General features: G+C 40.6%; 1 protein-coding gene and 1 long non-coding RNA gene across 5 annotated transcripts in view; one reads left to right on the top strand and one right to left on the bottom strand.

The window, feature by feature from the left end:
- LOC119477222 overlaps window positions 1–21,055 on the top strand; it is a 71,151-nt gene extending 50,096 nt beyond the window's left edge. For all 4 annotated transcript variants that reach the window (XR_005204202.1, XR_005204200.1, XR_005204205.1 and 1 more), the window contains one exon: window positions 20,468–21,055. This is a non-coding gene — a long non-coding RNA (uncharacterized LOC119477222). The remainder of the gene's footprint in view (window positions 1–20,467) is intronic.
- The window catches only part of kif26ba (kinesin family member 26Ba), a 105,258-nt gene extending 81,861 nt beyond the window's left edge, over window positions 1–23,397 (bottom strand). Inside the window, exons 1-2 of the mRNA XM_037751182.1 lie at window positions 22,760–23,397; window positions 20,364–20,756 (exon numbers count right to left, since the gene is read on the bottom strand). Coding sequence (XP_037607110.1) covers window positions 20,364–20,756; window positions 22,760–22,819 — 453 coding nt within the window. The 5' untranslated portion in view covers window positions 22,820–23,397. The remainder of the gene's footprint in view (window positions 1–20,363; window positions 20,757–22,759) is intronic.
- Window positions 23,398–25,246: the final 1,849 nt, after the last annotated feature.

Raw genomic sequence — 25,246 nt, 5'->3', positions numbered from 1 at the left:
GTAAACACTGAATTAACTAATGGGTGTAAATACAATCTTTATGCTATATTATTAATGTTTGTGAAGCATGCAGCAGAAATAACCCAAAGCAGAAACTGCACTTTAATAGCATGTTAGTGAGACATTAAGAAAAACAAACCCCCCTTGCCTCCCCAGAATTTTCTTTGTTTCTTTCTGTTTCCCCTCAGTGAAAAATAACTCACCCAGTAGGTTTCCTCTCTCTCGCCTTCTCTCTCTGTCTCTCGCTCATTTATTACCTGTGCCTTCCCCCTTCTCTCTCTCTGAAGTAAGTCTCCTTTAATCATCTTTTAATTGATCATTCCTTCATATGATTCACTAATGGGTGTAGGAGTTAGGACATAATGATAAACTGCACACACGTTTGCATAAAGTCGCTTATGCATACATTTAGAAAAGCAGACACACACTTTCATCTGCACACATGTACACACACACACTCCCTTATGATGTTGACACGCCATATTAATAACAGAGAAAAACGCATTAGAATGTTTGTGTTGCCATAGTGATGCAGAAATTAATTAGCATACACAGCTAACTAGCTATAGGGGATGCACAGTAAATTACCTGCTGCATTCTGTCTCGCTGGAGATTAAGAGTGTGTTTGTGTCTACATATCTGTATGTGGGCGCAGCGTGTGTGCACTGCATAATGTTGTGGTGAGGCCTCATGCTATCAGTCAGTAATAATACAAGTGTCAGATGTGATAACACCCAAGACATGTTGTGGTGCTATAGCTCACATTGATCGCACTCTGATATTCTCTCTCTAAATGCTCAAGTCAATTTTCAGCTTCAGTCAAGCTGGCTGGCAGGTAATTATGCAGTATGTTGTATTGTTATATTGAGCTTCCATAAACCACTGTAGTAAATAATCAATCAAATAAAAAACGCACAAAAAATCTTGATCGTGTAACATGAAACATATTTCTGTGTTTCTCCTTCTTATTAAGTAAAAATTGTTTATGTGTGAAAGTGCTTCTACACGATCACCGCCACTTGTCCTTGAACTCATTTGTGCCCAAAGACTACTGTACATTTAGTATGATAAGGTAAAATGCAACAACATTTGTCCTGATTGGTCAAAAGTCTTGAAATTTGGTACGGACATACTTTGGCCAAGTATCTAACAGTATTTTGAATTTTTTAGACCACATGAAAAATCACACTTTATTAATAGTTAAAGTCAGGATATTTGAAAAATGAGGAAAAACACATTTATTAAATGTTTTCCATGCGAAAATATTTTTTTTTTACACTGCATATGTCTGCATATCTTTGATATTCAACTTGTTATGAGTTCATAGATTGATACCAAATACTTGATTGTGCTCCTTGTAGTTTCTGAGATACAGCCATTTTTTATCATATTATATCTAGTATTTGGGCACATGGGGCTACTGTTTTTTTCCCTAAAATATAATGGAGGCTATTGTAAAAACAGCCGTCCCATGTGCCCAAATCCTAGATATAATATGATAACAAAAACTAATTTTTCAGCTAAACGGTTTGGTCAATTTTGAAAATGTCTTCACATTTGTGCTTAGGCAAGCCCAGACAACACTTCCACCAAAATAAATTAAAGAGGACCTATTATGCTTTGGTGCTTTCCCCCTTCGCTTTAGTGTGTTATTTAGTTTTTTGTACATGTAAAAGGTCTAAAAGGCTAGTTTGGAACAGCCTCAAACAAAGCTAGTTAGGGCGAAGCTGGAGCGGAGTCCGAAGAGTTTGGTTTGGTTGACCAATCACAACAGTGGATCAGCAAGAGGAGCTCCAACAGAGCGTTTCAGACAGAGGGTGAAAAGAAGCGCTGCAGCACAGCCAGTATGAGAAAAGTAAAGCGTTTTTTGAACATTAAATATAAACATGTAAACACGTTCTAGTAGAAACCCAAAATACAAGTATGCACCTGAAAATAAGCATATAAGCATACTAGGTCCTCCATTTCAATTGAGGGCACAAATGGGTTAAGAGGACTGTCTTCACCACTCCCAGGGTAGTCCTTACTCTCAGTTGCAGTGAGTGCAGGAGAGCAGGGCTGGTTCACTCAGAGGACATGACAGTGGCTTCACATGCTTTGATGTGTTGGTCTTCATAGATCGTCATAGTACCCTTTGAAATGTCACTTCTTTGAATGACTGTGGGCGAGCGACTCTCATGAAGCGGGGTCAGTGCGGAGGTCTTTAAAAGAAGCCTTCAGAGAGTCTTTGAAGCACTTCCTCAGACCATGCTGCTGACGTACTTCGGTTTAAGGCCTGCCAGAGGCTACGTCCATGCAGCCACTGTTCGGGATTGACAACCATAATTAATTGTCTGTCTGAACGTTGCCATCTTGGGCTAAGTGTTCATCAGCCATTCTGCTCCACAAAGTTGTGCTTTCCTCGCTGCACACACACACATATGCACCGAAATAGCATTGCTTGATGGTGATGAGTGTGTATGTGTGTAGTGGGATGTTAAACCCAATCAAAGAGGGTACAAACTACTGGAAACAGATGCTATGGACAGATCAGATTAACTAGGTCTCTCTCTGTCATGCTCTGTTTGTATTTGTGCATTTTTCATTTATGCTTCATGCATATTTAAGAGTGTGTGTGTCTGCCGAGCTGCCTGTGTGTATACTGTATATACACTACGTGTGACAAACATTGCCCTCCTATTAACAGCCTGAACTATGAATCTTGTCCCAGCTTGTACAGTGTTAAGTCTACAGAGCGGCCCCCTGCCACACTGTAAATGAGCTAGCTGGCTGGAACAGAGCCTGGTTTTTATTAGCTGGCCATCTACTTCAGTGCCCAGCTGTAAATGAAATAGTTGTTTAAATTACTGCCTGTGTTTTTTTATGTGGAAGTTGCTTGCCAGCGCCTGTTTTTAAATTATCTGGCTATCCATGTTGGTGCCTGACTGTAAATGAAGTGCACATAAACACTGCTGCTGGCTTTTTAAATTAGTACACCATCTGCATCAGAGCTGCACTGTAAATTAAGCTAGCTACCAAGGCTATGTGTGAAAACAATCTACTTCGATGTGTTAGCTAGCCGCCAATTAGTTAGTTGCCTGGCGCCTGAATATAGATGAGGAACTTGGCTTCATTGCTAGTTAATTTAAGTGGGAAAGTAGTCTATGTAAATGCCTGTTTTCACATGGGATACTGTTTTCACAAGAGGTGCAGGTGGCTCTGCAGAGTAATCCTTTAACACCATACTCACAGTAAAAATACAGCTAATTTGTTGCTGTCTTCTCTGTTGTGTTTCCTATATCTGTCAACAGAAAGGTCTAAATGTAATGTTTGATTGAACAAATAATGTTTAAAGGAACAGCTACCTACAATTTCAACTAAGCATGAATGAGTTAGTCATCTATTATTAGTCTAAATCATAGTCTAAAAGTCTGTATATAACGATGGACGACGCTTCTCCACTTCCTCCCACTGTACAGAAGTGAAGCCAGAATATACCGGATACGAGAACTGCCATCTTGAGATACTGACGTCATTTGGAGCCAGAGTCTGCACAGTAGTGATCGGGGGGTGGAGCAACGGTATCAAGATCGGCCGCCCGAACCAATCGTGAGCCAAGAACAGCCGCAGCATGTAAACAAAAGAGACTCACAGCTGCCAATCATGATGTCTCACCCCCTTTTTATAGCATCAAATAACTAATTGAAACCAAACTCTTCAGAAAAATGAACATTTGAACATACATCAGCATGATAAGATCTACCTAAAATGACAGAAACCATCTTCCGGAAAAATGTATTCGACGTCTGCTTTGACCTTTAAGTTTGGCTCATGTCCCATCTGCTAACATGGAGGGGGCATGATTTATGACTTATACTGCAGCCAGCCATCAGGGGGCGATCAAGATGTTTTGGCTTCACTTTTGGGGAGCTGTAATGTCGTCCATCTTTATATACAGTCTATGGTCTAAATATGCTCCGATAGACTTATTCACCTCGGTGTCCATATTGTAAACGGGTTGTCCATTTATATCAGAGCCTGAGAGTAAAATGCCAGGTCCTAATTATTGCCAGTGAGATATTACAGGAGGTTTTACACCACCAAATATTAGTATGATGCTCCACATACTGAACCACAGGGATCTATACCTCGGTAGTGGTAGTAGTGGCCGGTTCAACACACTGAACTACAGAGAAAAGTTACTTTACTGGCTTTACAACTACTGTGCTACACAACAAACACTCTCTTGCACAGAAAAACTATACTTTAAAGTCTTTCCTCTGATCTGTGTCCATCCTTTCCAGAGAATGACCAAGATTGTACTGATTGTACATAAAGTAAAGTATGATTCAGTAGGTTTCTCTCTCATAAATGTTTATCCCTCTTTTGTCCTCCACCCACTTCTTCTTCTATCTTTCCCCAAGCCCGCCATCCTATCCTCCCTCTTTTATATCCCTCACCCTCACTTTCTTTTCTCTCCCTCTCTCTCTCTCTGACAGTGATAAATTGCCCGTAGGTGGGTAATCCATCTTGCCATATCCCACACCTGAACACACTCTCCCTCACTCCTCCCCTGCTGCCTTCTTCTCCTCCTCTTTTTTCCCATCCATCCGTTCTTCCCTGCGGTATCCTTCTATCTCAAGGTTAGTGAGGCTCACTGAGGAGGAACTGAAGGTAAAGATCTGCCTGACAACTCCCACTTATACACGTGTGCACACACTGAAACAGGTGAACAGTGTGTGCACAGAAACAGTATGTGTACCCTTACACGCACAAGAGCACAAACTCAAATATACAAACTCACTCAGGGTTTTTCCTGGCTCGGGATTAGGCAAAAAGGGGGTAAGCTATGTCGACCATGAACTACAGAATTTAATGGGAAAATAAATTCAAACGTGCCAGGTTGTGTGTGCATGTGTCTACATCTGCCAACTCTACTCATAGGAGGCACCAGGCTATAACTTAAATATTGTTATCAATGTACAGTTGAAAAAATGCTGATAATTAGAGTTTAGTACTTTGACATATCTGTGCTTTAAGAAAGATACTAATATGAGCATGTTAACATGTTTACAATGATAACGCTAACATGCTGATGTAAAGCAGGTAGCCTATAATTTTGACTGTTCATCATGAACCAGGAAGTACAAAGAGCTACAAACGCAGCGTAGGGAGGAGATCGGGGTGGATGGGTGGGTCAAAAACCCCGGACTTTCGCCCGGGAGACCGCTGTTCATACCCCATGTGAAACCAAAAGTCATCGTTGATTTATTTGTCACGTAACTTCCGTACTTCCGTTACTCTACTTCCGGAGATATTTCAACCCAAACCACAATCTTTTCCTAAACTTAACTATGTAGTTGTGTTGCTTAAACCTAAGGAAATTGTTTCCTGTGAAGACGGAAGTTTATTTTGAAAAGACTGTATGCATGTAGCGAGTGAAAATTGACATGTGTTGCTGGACATTCTTAGGAAAATGCACGAAAAATGAGGAATAACTTTTCGTTAGATATTACACAAACTGTTGTATGAGGATACGTTACACCTGATAAAACTAATATTCTCACAGACAATAAAAAAAACAGACTATTAATGTGAGAGTTTTTAATATAAAACAATACCAATACTTTGAAAAACTGATAACAAACAAACCATGTAATGCATGTTTGCCCAAGACTTCAAACCAATTTGTCAGGTGGTTCCCCCAGGCCTGTACAAAAGAGTTTTTATGTGTTTTAACATAAACCTTAAATCTCCTCAGGGTGTGCTTGAATCATCCTGCAAGCCTTTAAAACTTAAACAGCTTTTTAACAGTCCTATATCCATGAAAGTCAACAGAGCGTACCTGCTCTTTTCCAGGCTTCATAATCGCACAGTAGCACTCATTCATACTGTACATGGGAGCTCCACAGTGCTCCACTGTTGGCCACTGAGCTCCTCAGAAGGAGCAGCTGAGGTTTTAGGGTCTTGCTCAAGAGCACAGTTGTTACTGAGGGAGGAGAGACGTATTCATCCAGGTTTCACATGGACATCAAACCTGGATTCAGCATGACAACCATCCGGCCCACAAGCTTGCATTCAACTGCTAGACTGCTGCTGATCCAGAAGATACAGTCAGATATTACTTATTCTTTTATCAAATAGGAGATTCAGCGAGGCGGAATATAGTGTATAAAGGGGAGATACAGCGATATACAAAGGTAAAGATTAAAGAGGCAGAACGCTGCTTTAGTAAGACTCCCTCCTTGACACTGTATGTAGCCTGGTGTACAGTCAATAACAGATAACAGTAAACAACAACAACCATTTCAAACCCTCTAAATCGAGCCCCGCAGGCTCCATCTGCTCAAGGTAATTGGAAAGTTTAACGGCTAGAGGCTATTCTCTGAGTCTGATTGAAGCACAGACTGGGAACAAACAGCCAATTTAATTCTCTCTCTCTCTCTCTCTCTCTCTCTCTCTCACACACACACACACACACACATGCATGCACACTATTTCTTTCCATCTATGCCTTGCTACCTTTGTGTAGCTTTTTTAGGGGGGTGATGGCAAATGGGAGAAAAGAGAGCCTGGCAGGGGACAAATCAACTATAAAAGATATGTTTGTTAAGAAACTGTTTACTTTACTCAGATACTGTAAAATAAGCTGTACAAACATAGAGCCTGTAGTACATCATCTTCTTCACAGACAGATGTTAAATTCTGCAGAAAGTAACCACAAACACAAAGGAGGGATGGGCTTTAAAGTCAAGGTTTTCAAAAACATTTCTAATATTGGAACCCTATTAAAAAATAAAAGCGTTTTAAAAAAACACTTCAGTAATTGGGCCACAACTACTGCAGTGAAGTCAGGCAGGGAGCCGGACTGGAAACTGCAGCTTAAATGTCATCCTTGTTCTCGTTTCACCTCCTGCCCTTTACAATGCTCCGACACAATAGATTCACAGTGCTGCTTAAAATACACACACACACACACACATACACTATCTTTGGCATTAGACAGCCTCTTAACCTATATAGTTAAGCTAGGAATGTACGCACATGCACACACAAATTTGCCGCCCTGCAGTGCAGCGTATTTAGAACAGGAATGCCATTACAGTACTTGTAAAACATGAACGACTGACTGGCAGAGCCCTGCCTCTAATTTTGACCCTAAAAGGTAGGTCTGTTGTCACAGTAAGCCCACGAACACACACACACACACACACACGCACACACACACACACACACACACACAGAAAGTGTCCAAGGCCACTGCACATTTGTAAAGGAAACCACGCCATCTCTTCCCACATGCTCATCTTTTTCTTTCTATCTTTATCTCTCTTTTCACCTTCCATTTTAATACTAACAACAGCTGTCCTCTAAATTTAGATTCACCATTTAAAAAAGGCAGATGCCATTAGCACCCAGATGTCCGTAGCCAACAATGCTATTTGCACCCAACCCGGGCACACATTAGATACTATATGTGTATATGTAGTTTATGTATATTTTGCCTAAACCTAACCAAACTGGTACTGAAAACTGAAAATAATAATTTAATAAACAGAAAATAAACAACTAAGTGAAAACCTCAGCCTTCAGGGTTTAAGTCCTGAGTTTGACCAATTCATCCACCACAACCTACTCCTTACATGTACTTTGTCGCTGTTTATATTATTACTACTGTTAACGGGTGTAAATAGCCAATTAGCTGCTGTGTGACTATTCTCACCCGGGTGCAAATAGACACTCTGTTTAAAAAAAACAACTTTAAACCCTGTTTACAAAACCACATTGTTCCCAAGGACATGATAAAAGAAAGACAGATCAACATTAATCTTCTATAGTTGAGGTTAAGATAATTTTGAGAGTCTCTTGCAAATGTTTAAATGCTGTTTAAAATAGGAACTTGAGCTCAGGACCATGAGGTCATTGTTACTTTTTTCGTTGTCGTGATATTTGTCAGACCTTGAAACACCAGTGTGTCCTCTTTAAACGGCTGTGAAGGCACAGCAGCAGGTTGTCGTTCACATGTTGGACATTAGTGAGCTCATACTCTGCAAATAAACCTGCTAGCTGACACAAGCACTGCAACAAGGCTACAGGAGGCTGTGTGTGCATGTCTGTATGTGTGGCTGAAGTGGCCGTAGTCACCGTGACATCATCAATTGGTTTGTGGACTGCTGATTTGAAGCCTCTATTTCGGCATTTTGGCCATCGCCATCTTGGTTTTTGGCCGTCTCCATCTTGGTTATTTGCAAGCAGAAGTGACACGAGAGGATGGAGCTAAGCACAACCGAACACTGAATAAGAAATCTAGGTGATCAAAATGTTACAATTAACTTTCATAAACTGAGATGATGAAGATGAAAAACTCCCAGAACGGAGCAGATCGTGGTAGCACCCTGTCAATCACAAGTGAAAGTCTATTTTTAATAAGATGAAGTCAGACCTACACGTTGCTACTTTCGAATACATCGACAGCCCAACATACACACATGCATACTGTATTTTTATCATTCTAATGTAACCTAAAAATCCTGAACCGAAAATAGTCCCATGAAGAAATAAGGCCCAGCCAAAATGCCCTCACTTTGACAGTTGAAAAGTTAAATTAGTTTTCATTAGCTTTCAGATAAAGTAAAGCACAGACACACACAACAGCAACACACACACATACACGCCATCCCTGTCACTCACACCTCCCTGTCATGAGACTTTCCTACTGTGAGATGCTGAAGATAGATGTGTTATATCTCACGATGTGATAGCCTGTGACGATGTCTGTATGTGTGCTTGGGGTGTTTCTGTGTGATATATCAGCTTATGACAGCAGGTTGGCTAATATTAAAAGTGTGGTTAGCAGGTCTTCAAATAAACCGTTCAGCGAACGAGACTTCACAGTGTCACACGGAGTGTTGGAGCTGGCACCTGCAGCTACTGGAACATTTTCACTTTTCATCTTGGCTGTGGATGACGGAATCGAAAACTTTAAAAGTCGGAGGAAAACACACAGGAAAGAAAAAAGGTGTCTGAACAGGAACCGCACATTTTGCACAACTGACAGATATGATGGATGGATAGACAGAGATACAAGCTTGGCAGAGATAGACAGACAGATAGAGCGGAAGACAGATAGATAGATGTGCACATACAAAACTTAAAGGTACAGTGTGTAGGATTTGGCGGCATTTGGTGTGGTTGCAGATTGCAACCAACTGAGTACTGAGATCACTCTTCCCTTTCCAAGACTGCGGCTGGCGCTACCACAGTTTGTGGCCTTCAAGTAACGTAAAAAACATGGACAATGGTTTTGTCCACTCTGGGCTACTGTAGAAACATGGCAGAGCAACATGGCAAACTCCTTGAAGAGGACCTGCTCCCTATGTAGATATGAAGGGCTCATTCTAAGCTAACGAAAACACGATTCTTAGTTTCAGGTGATTATACACACTAAAGAAAACATAGTTATGAATATTATATTCCATTTCTGATAATAGATCCACCCAAATGTCACACACTGTTCCTGCATGTATAATATCTCGAACTTTGTATCACCACAAACACAAACATACCAGGAACATCTAGACAGGTGGAGACAAACAGAGGAGACAGGTGCATAACTACTGTATAGTGTTCTCTACTTATTTCTGTATTGTGGAGGTGATGGAGAGGCAGTTGCCATGGCAGCTATGGACCTCGTGGTAGCAAGTGCTGCTGCCACTTTCACCACCACCCAGCAGTGCAGTGTGCTCTTGGGTATAGCACATACACACATGTCAGTGTGTTTGTTCATTAGTGTGTGTTTTCATATGAACCGCAGGGTGCCTTTGTGTGTGTATTGTGTATTGTGAGAGTATCTGCTGGGTGCCACTGTGTGTTTGGGTGCATTCAGTCATGCATGTGATTCGCCTGTTATTGCAGTGTGCTGTCGCTGTGCAGGGGTTGTGTTTGTTTTGGTCCTGGAGTCTGTGAGATATTCAGAGGTGCAATGAATGTACAAATGGCTTTTCTTTGTCACTGCTTTGAGTGGACTACAACTGTTTATTTTATCTCAATATATGCTTGCTTATATTTGCCTTTATTTGACAGGAGACAGTATAGGGGTGACAGGAAATAAGGGGATATTTAGAGAGAGACAGGGGTGATGACAAAAGTCCCCACACAAAATCAAGACCACTCGACCACCGGGATACCCCATCTTATGTATGTATGTTTTAACCTTAAAGGTGCTCTATAAGATATTCAGAGCATTAATATAGCAGCAAACAACTATTTCATATGTATAGAGGAGTAATGTCTACCTGAGCAGAGAATTAAGTCACTCTCCCTCTGTGTCCTTTTGGGCCCAAAGGCATCACGTGACAGACACAGAAGTTGTAGTACCACTGTTTGGCCACTACGAAAATTTGCTTCAAAGCCTGGTGCACATCCTGGGGGCTTGGTTAGTACATGTGAGCGTGCCCCACTGGCTAGCTTACGGCCGTCGCTCTGCACTGCTCTCATGCAGTGGTTACAGCTGATAACGCCGTCCGAACCATCGTCGGCGTTGTGGGAGCATAGCACCCAGCCTCTGGTCCCCCCATACACCTAGGTTAACACTTTCGCCGTTGTTTGTTAGCACCATTAGCTGCAAGCTGCTGAGAGGCAATAGACATGCTCCCAATCTCGCATTTGGCACCATTAATTTACCAGGAAGTCATTAAATGGGAGACCTTGCTAAGAAAAACAAAGTTTTGTAAACATTTCAAAACATTCACCATATGCCAAGTGACAAAAAAAAACAGACTTTGGAACCAAGTCCCATTAATTTCTTTTAAAATCAGCCAATGAGTAGGAACTGCAGTTTAAGAGCCAAAATAATAATGGCACCCACTTTGCACATCCATCTACTGAATCTGATAATGTGTGTTTTTGTGTTAATTTTCCTAATTAATGCACATTGGCAAAGTCAAATTCATCATCTGCCGTCTTTTGGAACTGGCACAGCTTCTCTGGCTCTTTAAAGACAGACAGGTTACACACAGTGTGTTGACTGTGGCAGTCTACTGGCTCGGGTAGTTAGTCTAATTAAGTGTGTCCGCTCTGGGTCGGTGACTGTAATGACAATGACAGCTCTATTAGGGAAAACAGTCTTCTTTCTTTGCTCTTACTCTTACTATTCTTCCTCCCTCTCCTCTAAATTTAAGTGTTTGTTTCTGTCACTCTCCTTCCTTTCTCCAGAGCTTAAAAAAGTGTGAGTGTGAGAGAAAGAACTAGAGAGAGATTGTGTGTTAGTGTATTTATGATGCTGGTATCTTGTCTCTGCATGGTAATATCTGCAGCCATGCTAAATAAGAGAGTGAGAGGTGCAGACAATAAGAAAGAAGGGGGTGTGAGACTCAGAAATCAGCAAAAGACACTGACCACAAGGTCATCTAACTGGTGCTGGTTGGACCCCCTTTGTCTCCATAACAGTGTATATTCTTCAAGGTATAAATAACATGAAGTGCTGGGGAAATTCCACAGGGATCCCAGTCGATGCAAATTTGTTCCTGCAAGATCATGAGCAGCACGTTCATGTTGGTTCCACCTCGTCCCAACGGGGCTCTACTGGTTGAGATGTGTAGACTGTGTGGATGACAGGAGTAGAGAGGAAGTCGCTGTTTTGTTTATCGTCAGACACTATGTGCTTCATGACATTGTACATTATCTCACTGACAGTATCTATTTGAAAGGAGGGCTGTGTATTGGCAAGATTCTGGAGATATGATACGTATAATGATACAGGAGTTATGATTCAATGTATTGCAATATATTGCATTCCTGTAAGCATTTATTTTTTAAAAATCTAATTTTAGGTAAACTGTCATAGTATAAAGAACACACCACCGTATGCATAAAATCTGAGTAGAAAAAAGTTTACTTTTTTATGCAATCAGTGGGATCTGCATTTGCATTTATGACAGTCCCTGTGACATCCAACATCATAGCACTGCACCGAGAGGGCACATATCTTTGCAAATGAAATAAAGTATTGACTGAGTTAATCTTTGCATGTAAACTATTCATTAAAAATGTATAGTGTTTTTGAGATCGATACAGTATCACAAGACATAATATCGCGATACTAGATATTTTCTTACACCCCTATTTGAAAGATTCTGGACGATGGTCCAAACAAAGACACACATGGCCAGAAACTATTTCCGGCCTGCAGGTGTTCTTTAGTAGAAATTAATAAACAGTGAAAAGCCCAACATGTTTTAACATTAAATATAATTATCTTCCTTGAAGAAACCTCTTCATTAAAAAAGAATTAACGACCAGCTGATCACCGCTGTTCCGGGGTGTTATTTCCACACTTACATATAGGCCCATCTGTTAGCTTGAAGGAGTTCTGCCAGTTTCCTGACCGGTCAGGAGGCAGTTTGTCCCCAGTTGGAGGATTTTTGTTTGCTGTATCTTTCTCTGCAAACTCTGGACACTGTAAGATCCATGTAGGCTTTATTTATCACGAGACTGTTGAACTGTATTGCATTAGATTTACAGCGGCTTTGTGGGTTTATGTATGTATTAGGGCTATATATATAAATATTGAATTACCATTAATCGCAAATTAATCGCACATTTTTTTATCTGTTCAATATGTATCTTAAAGGGAGATTTGTCAAGTATTTAATACTCTTATCAACATGGTAGTGGGCAAATATGCTTACTTCATGCAAATGTATGTATATATTGATTACCGGAAATCAATTAACAACACAAAACAATGACAAATATTGTACAGAAACCCTCACAGGTACTGCATTTAGCATTAAAAAATCTGCTCAAATCATAACATGGCAAACTCTTGACTTTGACTTGACCAGAGCTGCATGTGATTATCATAAAGTGGGCATGTCTGTAAAGGGGAGACTCGTGTGAACCCATAGAGACCATTTTTATTCACATATCTTGAGGTCAGAGGTCAAGGGACCCTTTTGAAAATGGCCATGCCAGTTTTTTCTCACCAAAATTTAGCGTACGTTTGGAGCGTTATTTAGCCTCCCTCGCGACAAGCTTGTATGACAAATATGACAACCTAAAAATTGCAAGTTGCGTTAATTCGTTAAAGAAATTAGTGCCGTTAAAACAAATTTGCATTAACGCGCTATTATCGCATTACCTTTGACAGCCATAGTATGTAGAAATGATTATATGCTACTTTGTAGTTTTTAAATCATAAATATTTACATTTTTAAACTACTTAAATATACACACAGATCTTGGGTATTGTTTTAATAATAGGGTTTCTGATAAATACCAATAGAGAGGGTACAGTAAGAGTAAGTAACACTAGATCCTTAGATGGTGTGCATGTGTGTATGCTTGGGGGTGGGTCAAATTGACATAAACCCAGTGAGAAGCTCTTAAATTCAGCCTGCATCAGCATCTATGCCTCCCCTCACACACACACACACACACACACGCACACACACACGCACACACACACACACACACACACACACACACACACACACACACACACACACACACACACACACACACACATGCACATACACACATGCACACATCCATCCATCCAGACCGTCTTGCTGTTATTGATGAAGCCACCTCTTTATATGGTAATGTCTTTCACACCTGAAAGGCATCAGGAGGGTATGATCGCTCTCTCTCTCTCTCTTTTTACACACACACACACACACACACATGCACACACACTCACTATATACTATACCTCTTGCCAAAAACACACGTGCACGCCAACTATTATTCCCATGAACTCCATATATTCACACCCTCTTTCTGCCTCTCACCAACGCGCACACAGCTATGAGGAGCCCATTAACGCTGATGGAGATATGTATGCGGCTCACATCTGTCACACGTCGCTGCCGTGGCAACACCAGCTGCCGTGGTTACCGGAGGCCTGCTTCTGTAGTGTTATGGGATTTGGTTATTACAGGATAGCTTGCTACCTGTGTGCAGAAATACGTCCCTTTGAGGACAGACTACAGAGCAATAACACTCCACCGTTTGATCTGATAAGTAGACTAATTACAGACAAATTACTGGTTTGGGGTGAAAATTACCAAGTGACTGGGATTAGTTAAATTGATTATATCCTCAAGAGTGTTAACCCCGTTTGTTTTGGTAGGTTAGATAACTGAAAGAGCAGAGCGATCATAAGCTCTCAACATCTAGTTCACATCAGATGTACAAGTATTTCCTGATGTGGGGCTTTTTGATTATGTTGGGCTTAAAAGGGTTTGGTTGACAAAATTGGTTTATTAATTCATATTTTTTAATTTTGCATCTAACTGAAAGGGTGTGGGTGTTTTGCACAGCATAGTTATAACGATTGTTACTCTTTATATTTGGAGAATAACAATGATTGTGCCAGGTATTTAGATTGTGATTATGGTGCTGCACATTGTACCTTCCACCGATGCAATGTATGAGAAATACATTGTAGGGCTGCAACTAACACTTGTTTCCATTAATGATTAATCTGTTATATTTATTTTCTGTAAAATACCCTCAGAAGTTACAAAAGCGGCATCTTGCCACCAATGTCCAACAGTCCAAAACCCAAAGAAATTCAATTTATAATGATATGAAAAAAGAAAAGCAGCAATTCCCTACATTAAGAAACTGGGAGCTTTTTTTGTTAGTTTTTTTTCTGCTCTGTAAATCATACCTGATGATCGTTGCTATTGATTCATTTTCTTTTTATTGACTTATAGGGCTGGGCGACATGGCCAAAATCCTCTATCACGATATGGGTCATTTCATATCTCGATAACAATTTATATCACGATATAGCATGTTTTTTGGTAATTCAATAGATAAATAGTCTATACAGTATGTAATAACCACATGGTAAAGCCTATTTTTGTATACCCCTGTGTGAATTAAATACTTGACAATTGAAAAGTACCAGGTATTTTCTCATTTTAAGAACTTGAGTGCAAAATTAATTTAACGGTTCAAGTGAAATTATAGAGAAAAAATAAATGAATATAGGCTTATCCTATATCGCAACAGAAATGACATATAAAAATATATATGATAGACATTTTTATATCATTTTGATGGTATATATCTTCATATTGCTCAGCCCCATTGACTAATATTATGAATCAACTACTTGTGTCTGCACTAGAAGAACTCAGTATTTCATAAATACTACTGCTCAATTACAGTCAACACTTCAAATCACTAGTAATCTGCTGTTTCTCACAGATGAAGTCCTGTTAAATACAGTAAATTACACTAATACTTTGTCGAGGACTTTGTAATCTGACTTGCCCAGGTACAGAGGAAATATATGAGTCATTTTCCACCTATATTCACCGCAAACTCTTTTATGGCGGTTTAATAAACATCATATGTCAGATAATACCATTTACTTCAATTACAATACTTGGAGCCCGAGTTGTTCATTTTTGGCGTGACATTTTGTGGGTGTAAGATACAGTGTTTCAAAGCTATACTCACCAGGCTATTTGTTGATGTTTATGATGGTTAATACGATAAAACTGTATAGTTAGACTTGGACAAGGAAGCTGGTTTGTTTGCAGAGAGAGAAATAATTCTGGATTGACAACTCTTGGCTTTCCAAGTAACAAGCACTAAAGTTGGCCAACCACTTTCCCTGCACTGTATCTGTGTAATAATGTAGATTAAAGTCAAACATCTTTATACTGTGTAGGCTGCTGGCAGCTGTTTAATCTACAGACAAATCTAGGCAGACACATCAATGGGTCTGCTAATATAAACAATTTTAAGTGCATATAATATATATCTAACTTCAAAAAACTCAGTACAGATGAAAGCAATCTCAATAAATCTCAAGTTACCAGTAAGAGGTCCTCTGGGAGTGAATATATTCACAAACATGTCCTTTTTTGGTTTCATTTTGATGTCTGAAGTGGAACAGTATATGTTTCACTTCATAAACATACATGGTTTTGACGTGGAGCTGATCTGAAACAGACACTTTGTTGGTGACTACACAGAGTGACCCACTTTCCTGCTCTGAACTGGACCAACCAAAAACAGATCACCCTGCATCCATTTATGATTTGGGCGTGGATAGAAGGGATGAATACACATACGCAGACAGATACACAGGGATATACACACCAGTAGAGCGGGGCAGAGGCCTTAAGTGAGTACAGCTGTGTAGCCAGATGTGCTTTTGAGTCCTGTGGTTACAAGTGTGTGCGCATTTTGCGTGCGTAAACCTGAAAACCTACTCTGCTCATTCTAATTCCTCAACAGAGCACTATTTTGCTTTGTCTCTCTCCCTCTCTCCCTCTCTCTCTTTCTCTTTCTCTTCAGCTGACTGAGTAACAGCATAATGAAGGTATATGGACATGTGACCTGAAATGGACTTCAATTTAGTTTGAGCCACATCAGAAAAACAAACCCACAGATGCTACATACTGTATAAACAGTATATATGTGTGTGTGTTTGAGATTACTCTTGAATGATTGAATGAATGAATGAGGTACCTTCTCTAAGACATATAATGGACAGCTGATAACAATAGCCGCACACAAAAAAAAAACTTTATTTGCACTAAAGGCTCTGACACACCAAGCTGTATTTCGGACAGTGTGGGGCTGTTGGTGAGCGTCTGTCGGCCTAGTTTTTGTGGTGTGTCCTGCACTGTCAGCTCTGTCTGAGGTTTTTCGGCCGATTCAACATGTTGAATTCAACATGTTGAATCGGCGGCGGAGCCCGTCGGTGAGAGAAACCTCTCTGATTGGCTGTTCAGCTTAAATGAATCAGTGCAGGAGAAGAGAAACGGACGTTAAGAAAGCAAGCTAACATTTAAAGTCAAGAGGGCACACAGAAGGCTCTTCTCGTTCTTCATCTTCATCTCATCTAATCAATCCAATACACGGATATTTTCACAACGACATGGCCATCTGGAATGAAGCTAAGTGGGGAGTGAGAGTGGTGTGAAAATGGTCCGCAAACGGCACTTTGTTTCATGTACGTATCAAAACAACGGCTTGTATATCCGCAGTCCTTGGTCTTCTGGTTTCCCTTTTTAAATGACGAACCGCTTCCTGCTGGTGTGGAGAGTTATTTCATCTCACGAAGGCGCAGAACGTACGTCCTAACTGGCCGTCGGCTGTCGTCTTTGCAATGTGTTCAAGTACAACTTTTTCACCAAGACAAAGGCGACATGAGGCGACACAACGGTCCCCCTTCGTTGACGCTAGTTCTTTGATGTTGGGTTGGTGTGTCTGGGCCTTAACACATAGTTGCTTATCCAACAAACAAGTGGATGAGCACACACAACCACCGGTTTGTCTCCTGTTATCAAATATCATGACATTTAAACCTAGTGACCAATTCTAACATGGACGCTGGTGTGTGTCTGTGTGTGTGTGTGTGTGTGTGTGTGTGTTTGTTTCTGTATTCACAGAAGGCTCTAACTGCCACACGAACATGCTAAATGCCCTACAAGCGCAACACACACACACAAACACAACTGCAGACATCCAAACAACTAAATATTCAACAGTAAGACCGGTGAAGGTCATCATTAGCATAGTATTAACAGCCCTGTGTGTGTGTGTGTGTGTGTGTGTGTGTGTGTGTGTGTGTGTGTGGCTAGCATGGGTCATGCATGATCTATCATGTAGTAATATCCAGGGAAAGAGACAGGTCTACATGGTTCAGAGGTGTGTGTGTGCATGTGTGTGCGTGCGTGTGTGTGTTGGGGGGTTGTGTGTTTTTATTCTAGCTGTGAGGGGTCACATATGTCCCAGTGTCCTGTGGGAATAACATGGGGCCTCATGCTGACAGCACAACCGGAAGGGACACACACACACACACACAGACAGACACACACACACACTTGGCTGAAGTGCTGTTCTGGCACATTTGGTGAAGGAGAAGGATTATTAGGTCACATGCTTCACCAAGGACATGAGTTCAGCTTTTCCCCGACACAAAACACCTGCGTAGGTCAGTTCACTCTTGTAAGAAGAGTTTGAGGAAGAAGCCACGCTGTTAGAAACCCAAATATTGTAAACTCACATCTTGTTGGGTATACAAAGATTCAACAGGAAAGTGCATCTTAATTTGGGGTTCACCTTCACAGGTTGTTTTAAGTGGACGAGTTATACCGTGTACCATATACCATGAAAGATCTAATTGACATGCTTTATTACTTATTTTCGGACAATTTTGGCGTCTAACCATTTAGTTGATTTAATCGACACATCTGTAAAACAGAGTTTCTCCACAAAGAAACACACAAAAGCACCACTTTAAATCTTGTGTTTACCAGAGATGTTTCTTAGAAATACGTCATTCAGCATGAAAAAGCATTAAAAATGACTAATCGATTAAAGAAATCTTAGCTGACTAAGACCAAAACAACAGATTAGTTGACTAATCGTCTTAGAGGGGGCAGCCCTAGTTGCATTGTAATTCATTCATCCAAGAAACCCTGCGCCAACTGATCCTGAATCAGTTGAGGAATCACGAGCAAGAGCTGAGGAAAACTTAATCAGAACCACAAAATAACACATTTAATAACACATCTCAGAGGCACACGGTCACTCTTCTGACTGTGAAATTACTATGAGAAAACCCAGTGTGCTGCATGCACGGTGTAGCACACGCTGTGTATAAACTCCCACTTCCTCCTCAGTCCATTTTCTCATTCATACTTTTGAGTCTGAGTGAATCTGTCAAGCACACGGAGACGAAGGCACTAAAAATGTATTCATTGACAAAATCCTAGAGCCAACAACACATATGTTGGTGACCCTACGACTGTTTTAAGCCTGCATACCATAGTTTTGTGTACTAGGTTCAATGATACTTTTAAGCCAATTTCCATATCTGTTAAAAACATACTCAACTCAATTTACGTTATCTGCAGATATGTTTTCCACAAAGACATACAGCACCTACACAATTACAATACTGTATGTGCCTGTGCTTATTCTACACTGCCATAAAGTTAACCACAATGGGGAAGCTTTAATCAGCCTGAACTAAACCCAACCTCACAAATAACATTTTAATTAGTGGTCTGCCCACCGGCAGCCCCCATTAACCCCCACCGTTCCCAACAATTTCCAACTGTCATGTTCTTGAGCTAATGAGAGCCCACTGTTTCCACCTCTGTCTCTGTTTTACTGGCCGTACAGTGAGTCTCTCTGTCCCTCTGTAGCCCTATATCTGACTCCCCCCCCGCTGGATGCACTTTATTAGCCCCGTGGTGCATAATACGTGCTTACTTGTTACCAATTAACTCCAAGTCTGATGTGTGGCCCAACTGCATTCATAACTAAAATCCAGTCAACTGCAGCAGAAGAACATTGAACCCAGAGGCAACATGTTTTAAAAATGATGCAGCGTCAAAAGCCCTGCCAGAAGGACTTTCAATATGTTTTTTTTATTTTTCTATTACATTAACAAACCAGCCAAACCAGTGTCAAAAACAAAATGTACTTATTTCTCTATGATAATGTCTATCTGACCCAAGCACAACAGCACAACATGCACAAAGCGTCTATTTAGTGCATTCTGGCTATTCAGTATGTCGCAAGCTAACAAAAAAAACACATGATGATGAATTTGTATTGTATATGATTTGATACCATATCATAAATCAACTCACACCACTCTGGGGCTCATGATCTGCCTGTTGAGATTGAGAATCACTGTACTAATGGAATTAAAATTGATTCTATGGATTACCCAAAGAGAAAAAGAAATCACCTGTCAAAGAAAATTAGAAAAAGCAGCAATCTATCTATCTATATGGATTAATATCTGCTCTAAGTGGTCGATGTCTCTCAGTAATCCATCATGTTAACTCCCTCAAAAGGAGAAAAGCAATATAGAAAAAAGTGAACTCATTGATTTTGGTGATATGATCAATCGGGAGAACTCCAAGACAAAAATTGAAATAGTCTTATCTGTGTCATCTGTTATTTTGTTTTTGGCACCCTTGTCAGTAATTGATTCACAGCTTCAGATACAATAATTATCCTGAATCCCAAAAGCTGTTCAGTCTCTGCTTTTCTCCACAGCTGGTCAGATGAGGGTCGGACAAATTACAGCATCCTCATGATTTATGAGAACAATAACTCTGACTACACAGAAACGCGGTAAGCAAGGGAATGATTAGAGGCCCGCTCTTTCATGAGCAACCAAGTTAATATGTGTCACCGTGCAAATGCCACAGTTAATGAAGGAACAGGTTATTTTTAGAGGCTGTGCTACTGAGCAAATCACCACTGGGTGACCGAACAGGTAGTGCAAACACATGCAATAGGATTCACATACACATTCATACACAGTGCCTGTTGGCATGGTCCACTTGGCTTCCCATAATAAGACAAACAGACACACTAGTTTTTACCTTGCTGGAGTAAGGTCCAGGGATGAGCAGCTTCAACGCTTGTCTCTTCAGCTCTGCCAGTCTAGCGTTGCAGTTCTCACACCATGTCCCTCTCTCACTGCCAGGGGAACTTCCACTGCCTGAGGCCGGCGACCCCGTCCCAAAACCCGGGGAGCCACCCAGAGAGCCAGGTGATTCTGTCCCAATCCCCGGAGAGATGGTCCCTGGTGATCCAGAGAAGGACCCTGGTGAGGAAATTCCTGAGCCTGGGGACGGGGTGCCCGTGGAGCTAGGCATGGAGCCGGCACCCTCTGGGGTGGGGCGTGTGCCAGAGCGGGCGTTTTCCTCGTAAGGCTTTCGGTACCATGTGTCCGGGAAAAAGGAGGCAGATTTGGTCGGGGAAGTGTCGGGCATCTACGAAAAAAAAAAAAAATGTATTAAAAAAGATTTTCATGGCAGACATTTTGACCTGTCATAGCAGGAAAAGCACAGGTGTAAATAATAATATCAATTAATATTAATAAATGGATGAATTCCACAAAGGTTTTGCAATTCAATTAAAAAAAGTCTATATTGTGTGAATATGTGCAACATCCCACTCATCCCATTTCACACAACAGGTTAGATGAGAATAAAATAATGAGGAAGGGGTGAGGGCATGTGTCTTTTATCATGCAAATTAAAGTCAAACCATTTGCATTTTGCCTGTAAAGTAAAATAATGGTGTGTGTGTTCACTGTATCCACCTGGCTATATTCAGTAGGCTTTCTACTTTGTTGAATTTAACAAATCATCCATTGTTTGTGGGTCTGCTCACAAACAAATACGTATATATCTGTCTAAACTAACATTGGGGAATTAAAGTCAGACAATTACAAACACGTAAAAACAGGAAGAAATGTTAAAGCGGACCGTTTTTTTGCATTTCCTTTAGTGTGTTATATAGTTTTTTGCGATTGTAAAGTTTGGCACGCTCTCAAACAAAGTTAGTTAGAGCGGAGCTGGAGTGGAGTCTGAAGAGTTTGGTTTGGTTGACCAATCACAACAGAGTGGGCCAGCTGACCAATCAGAGCAGACTGGGCTTTTTCGGTAGGATTGGAGGAGCTCAAACAGAGCGTTTCAGACCAAGGGGGAAAAGAGTAGCTGCAGCACAGCAGATATGAGAAAAGTAAAGCATTCTGTGAACGTTAAATCATGCAAACACGTTCTAGTAGAAACCCCAAATACAAGTATTGACCTGAAAATAAGCATAATAGGTCCTCTTTAAACCTTTACTGTGATGATGCTACAGCCCCAGTCAAGACAGCCAACATATTGGATGCTCCTATTACCATCTAAATAGGATTAAGTCAGATTCCGTGTGGAGACCTGTGTTATTTTTCTCTATTCAGACGGCCACACGGGAACATCAAATGAGCCGCAAGGAGTTGAAAATTAGATCTTTTGCGGCTGGGTAAATCCAGTCAGAGAGAGCAGACCCATTGATGTGGTGGTGGCTGCAGAGGTTGGGTACTATAGCCACTTTAATCCCTCACAAGGGCTATAATAAGGAAGCAACGAGTGGGCTGATATAGGTGGGAATGCTCAATCGTCTCCAAGTGCAGAGGTGGGTATAATTTGAGACCAAGCCTATGGTATAAATTAACAGTAATTATGCTGTAGGCGGCAGGCAGTGACACAGGTGCGAGTGTAATACCTGCTTTGTGCTCAGTTTAGTGATAATTACGAGATGTGGGAGATCTATCAGTGAAATGCATGCCACTGTTGTGACACCATAAGCAGTGATGTGCGAAATGTGATCTTCACAGAGCACTCAATCCACAGCATGAGCAAAAATCGAATAATGAGCTTTATGAGTTGTGAGCAAACTACAGTTTCCTATTAAAATGGGTGGGTGTGTAGTGCATGCATCATTGAGTGGATGATAAGTTTCTTATATATATATATATATATAGGTATATATAGGCCAACAGTGGGTATTTTGTAAAAAGGTATATTAAAATTATAAATTGAACTTAAAAAATTGTTAAAATTGTAGTTTTAATTGATTAAGTTGTGAAAAAACTGAATAAAAAATATGTAAAAATATTCTTTAGAGGAGGGATGGAAGCACAATCTTAACAGGTTAATATAAAACTTTTTTATGATAGTGTATTACTATGTTTGGGTAGTGACAAATTTTGGGAGAAGAAAAACATTCCAATCCAGTCTGAAAATACAATACCAAAATTGACTGTACTTTCATTAGATATGTGTACCCTAGATATGGTACAATATATATATATGGACAAAGATTTGGGAAGAAAAGATACAAATTTCAAAATGTTTACAACTCAGACTTTGCACCAATTCGGGAGAATGGCCCATATGTAACAGAGTTGTGTCCACTCCTCTGGGCTACTGGATGAATAACCTACCCCATATTTTCTGCTCCTGCTGCTCACAGACCTCTCCTTGGTCCCTGACAGTGAAGTCATGTTGGAGGTGAGAGAGGAGGAGGAGGAGGAGGAGGAGGAAGAACCTCTACTGCTGCTTCACATTCAAAAAGAGAGACCACCGGATCGATTTCTATTACCCACACACGCCCCTAATAATAATGTGGAGGCAACCTCAAGCCACTTCCAAACGCATGTGGAAACCGGTTACATCCAAATTCCATCACCAAGAATAAAAAAAAAAAAAATCCTGGATGTTTTTCCACCTCTGGAGAAAGCCCTCGAATCACTTCTGTAAAAAAAAATGCACACAGGTCGTGTGAGAATAAAGCAGACCGCTCCCTGTCAGTAGAGTGAGCTCTCTGAGGCTCAATGAGGCTCTCTGCTCAACAGCGCTCCGGACTCAGCCCTGCCTCTCTCCATCAGCTCCATCAGGTAAAACAAGACCTCCTTCTCCTCCTCAGGGGCAAATTCACTCTCATTCCCTACCGATAAACTCACGACTCATTAGATGGAGTCAGATCTCTAACCGGTGCAGACTTCCTCGTTGTTTCTACTTGTTACTATCCTCCTGTTGACTTCCCGAGGCTCCGCACTCTGCTGCAGCCAGCAGCGGACTGAGGAGACAGGACAGAGGCGCACATCTGGATGAGGGGCGGGGCCACCCTGCCTCTCATCATCATCAGCCACAGGCCAATACACATCCAGAGGTTCCAGAGGAGTGGCAGGTATAGACTGATGCCTGTTTGAAGGGGAGTAAACTGGACTTGTAACATTATTAGATAGATAGATAGATTTCCTTTATTGTCATTGTACAGGCACAACGAAATTTAGTTTGCAATTCCCCGTCACATACACGATGCATTAAAAGATTCAAGATTCCCTTCATTGTCATTTCACTGAGTATTTGGATACACAGAAGGAAACAAAATATTGTCTCTCCCAGCTCCCTTCAGTGCATTAAAAAAGATAGAATAAATAAGTATTAAAATTAACATACCTAAAAATAACAACAGAAGAATAAAATAAGTAAACATTTCAGACACAATTTCATACAATTTGCAGTCATACACCCAATTTGCAGTCATGTTTAGCAGCAGAGAAAAGTGCATTTATGTCCATAGTAAAGTGCTGTTTTGCATTACTGTTCCAAAAATTGTCTTTGACATGTGACTAGCTTTAAAAACTGTTTCTGTGTTGATGCTGGTGCTAAAAGACAGTCTATAAATAAATATACTGTATAAAGACGCTATGAGGTTAGTGACCAGTGTCGTCGTATGTGCAAGAGAGAGAGCAGGTAGCACAGGTGGGTGCGTGCAGCACAGGGATGTTGGGGTGTTGTTATAGGATAATGTGCGCTTAAGTCACGGATTAGTGGTTAGTAGAGGTTTTAGTGCACTGAGGGAGTCATAATGCTGTAAAATCGAAATGAACTGAAACACAGGAATCATTTTAGGCGGTATTTCTGGATGGAATATCATTAAATTTACTCTACCGGGCTACAGGTTAACCAAAAAATAAAGCATATTATTTATTAGTTTTATTGCTGACAGTGTAGAGAAAGCAAAGATACAGCAAATATACCTTTAAGTAATAACAATTTACAGCAAACATAATTGAACACTCAACTGAATTAATGAAATTAGATAAAAAAACGAAACAACTAAAACATTAAGACTTCTTTGTTTGGTCAGAGTGGGGTGGGTGCGATGGGGAGGAACTTGGACTCATGATCTCAGGATTTCTAAAATCCAGGCTATGGCTCTGGGCACTTCCTCTTTAGGCTACTGATTAGTAGTAATGATTAGACTTAAAAGCTTTTGGGGATGGAGTTGATGGACAAGAAGAAAAGCAGCAAGTTACAGAGGAATGTTGTGTGAAGCTTGAGTTTATGGATGTAGACGAATGACTAACAACGTGCCCTCTAGAAAGGTGACCTGGCTGCAACCATCTCTGTCAGTCAAAATCCCAGTCTAAATGGTCCACTAGCTTGTCCTTCCATTGAATTAAGTGTAAGCCCTATGTCAAGTCAAGGAACAGTTATGTAGGAAAGTGTGAGTGTAGGATTAAGATCCAAGCCTTTGGAATCGTGTTAAAATCAAGATAAGAGCAGTAATATGTCGGCATTAACTTCTAATGTGTTCTTGTAATGGAAGAGAGACATGCATAAAGTCACAGAAGTGATTTAGGGACCACTGTGTTGTAAAAGAGAGCAGTTTATGAGTAGTTACACAGTGCCCTCTACTGTTGTCATACAGTTATTGCTGAAGACACAAACACCAGCAGCTGAGTGAATAAAGCATGTTGGACTGCTTTAAACATGTTATGGTAATAGTGCCATTTTTCACTTTTTCATTTTTATAGAAATGAACCGTTACATTTTGCAGCACTAATAGATATCTTTGAAATAAAAAAGGAAAGGTTTTCTCACACCGGCTATATTACAAAAAAGAGGCACCATTTAGGATG

Source organism: Sebastes umbrosus, chromosome 2 (genome assembly GCF_015220745.1).
Source record: "Sebastes umbrosus isolate fSebUmb1 chromosome 2, fSebUmb1.pri, whole genome shotgun sequence".
Lineage (NCBI taxonomy): Eukaryota > Metazoa > Chordata > Actinopteri > Perciformes > Sebastidae > Sebastes > Sebastes umbrosus.
This window is presented reverse-complemented; position numbering and strand designations above follow the sequence as displayed.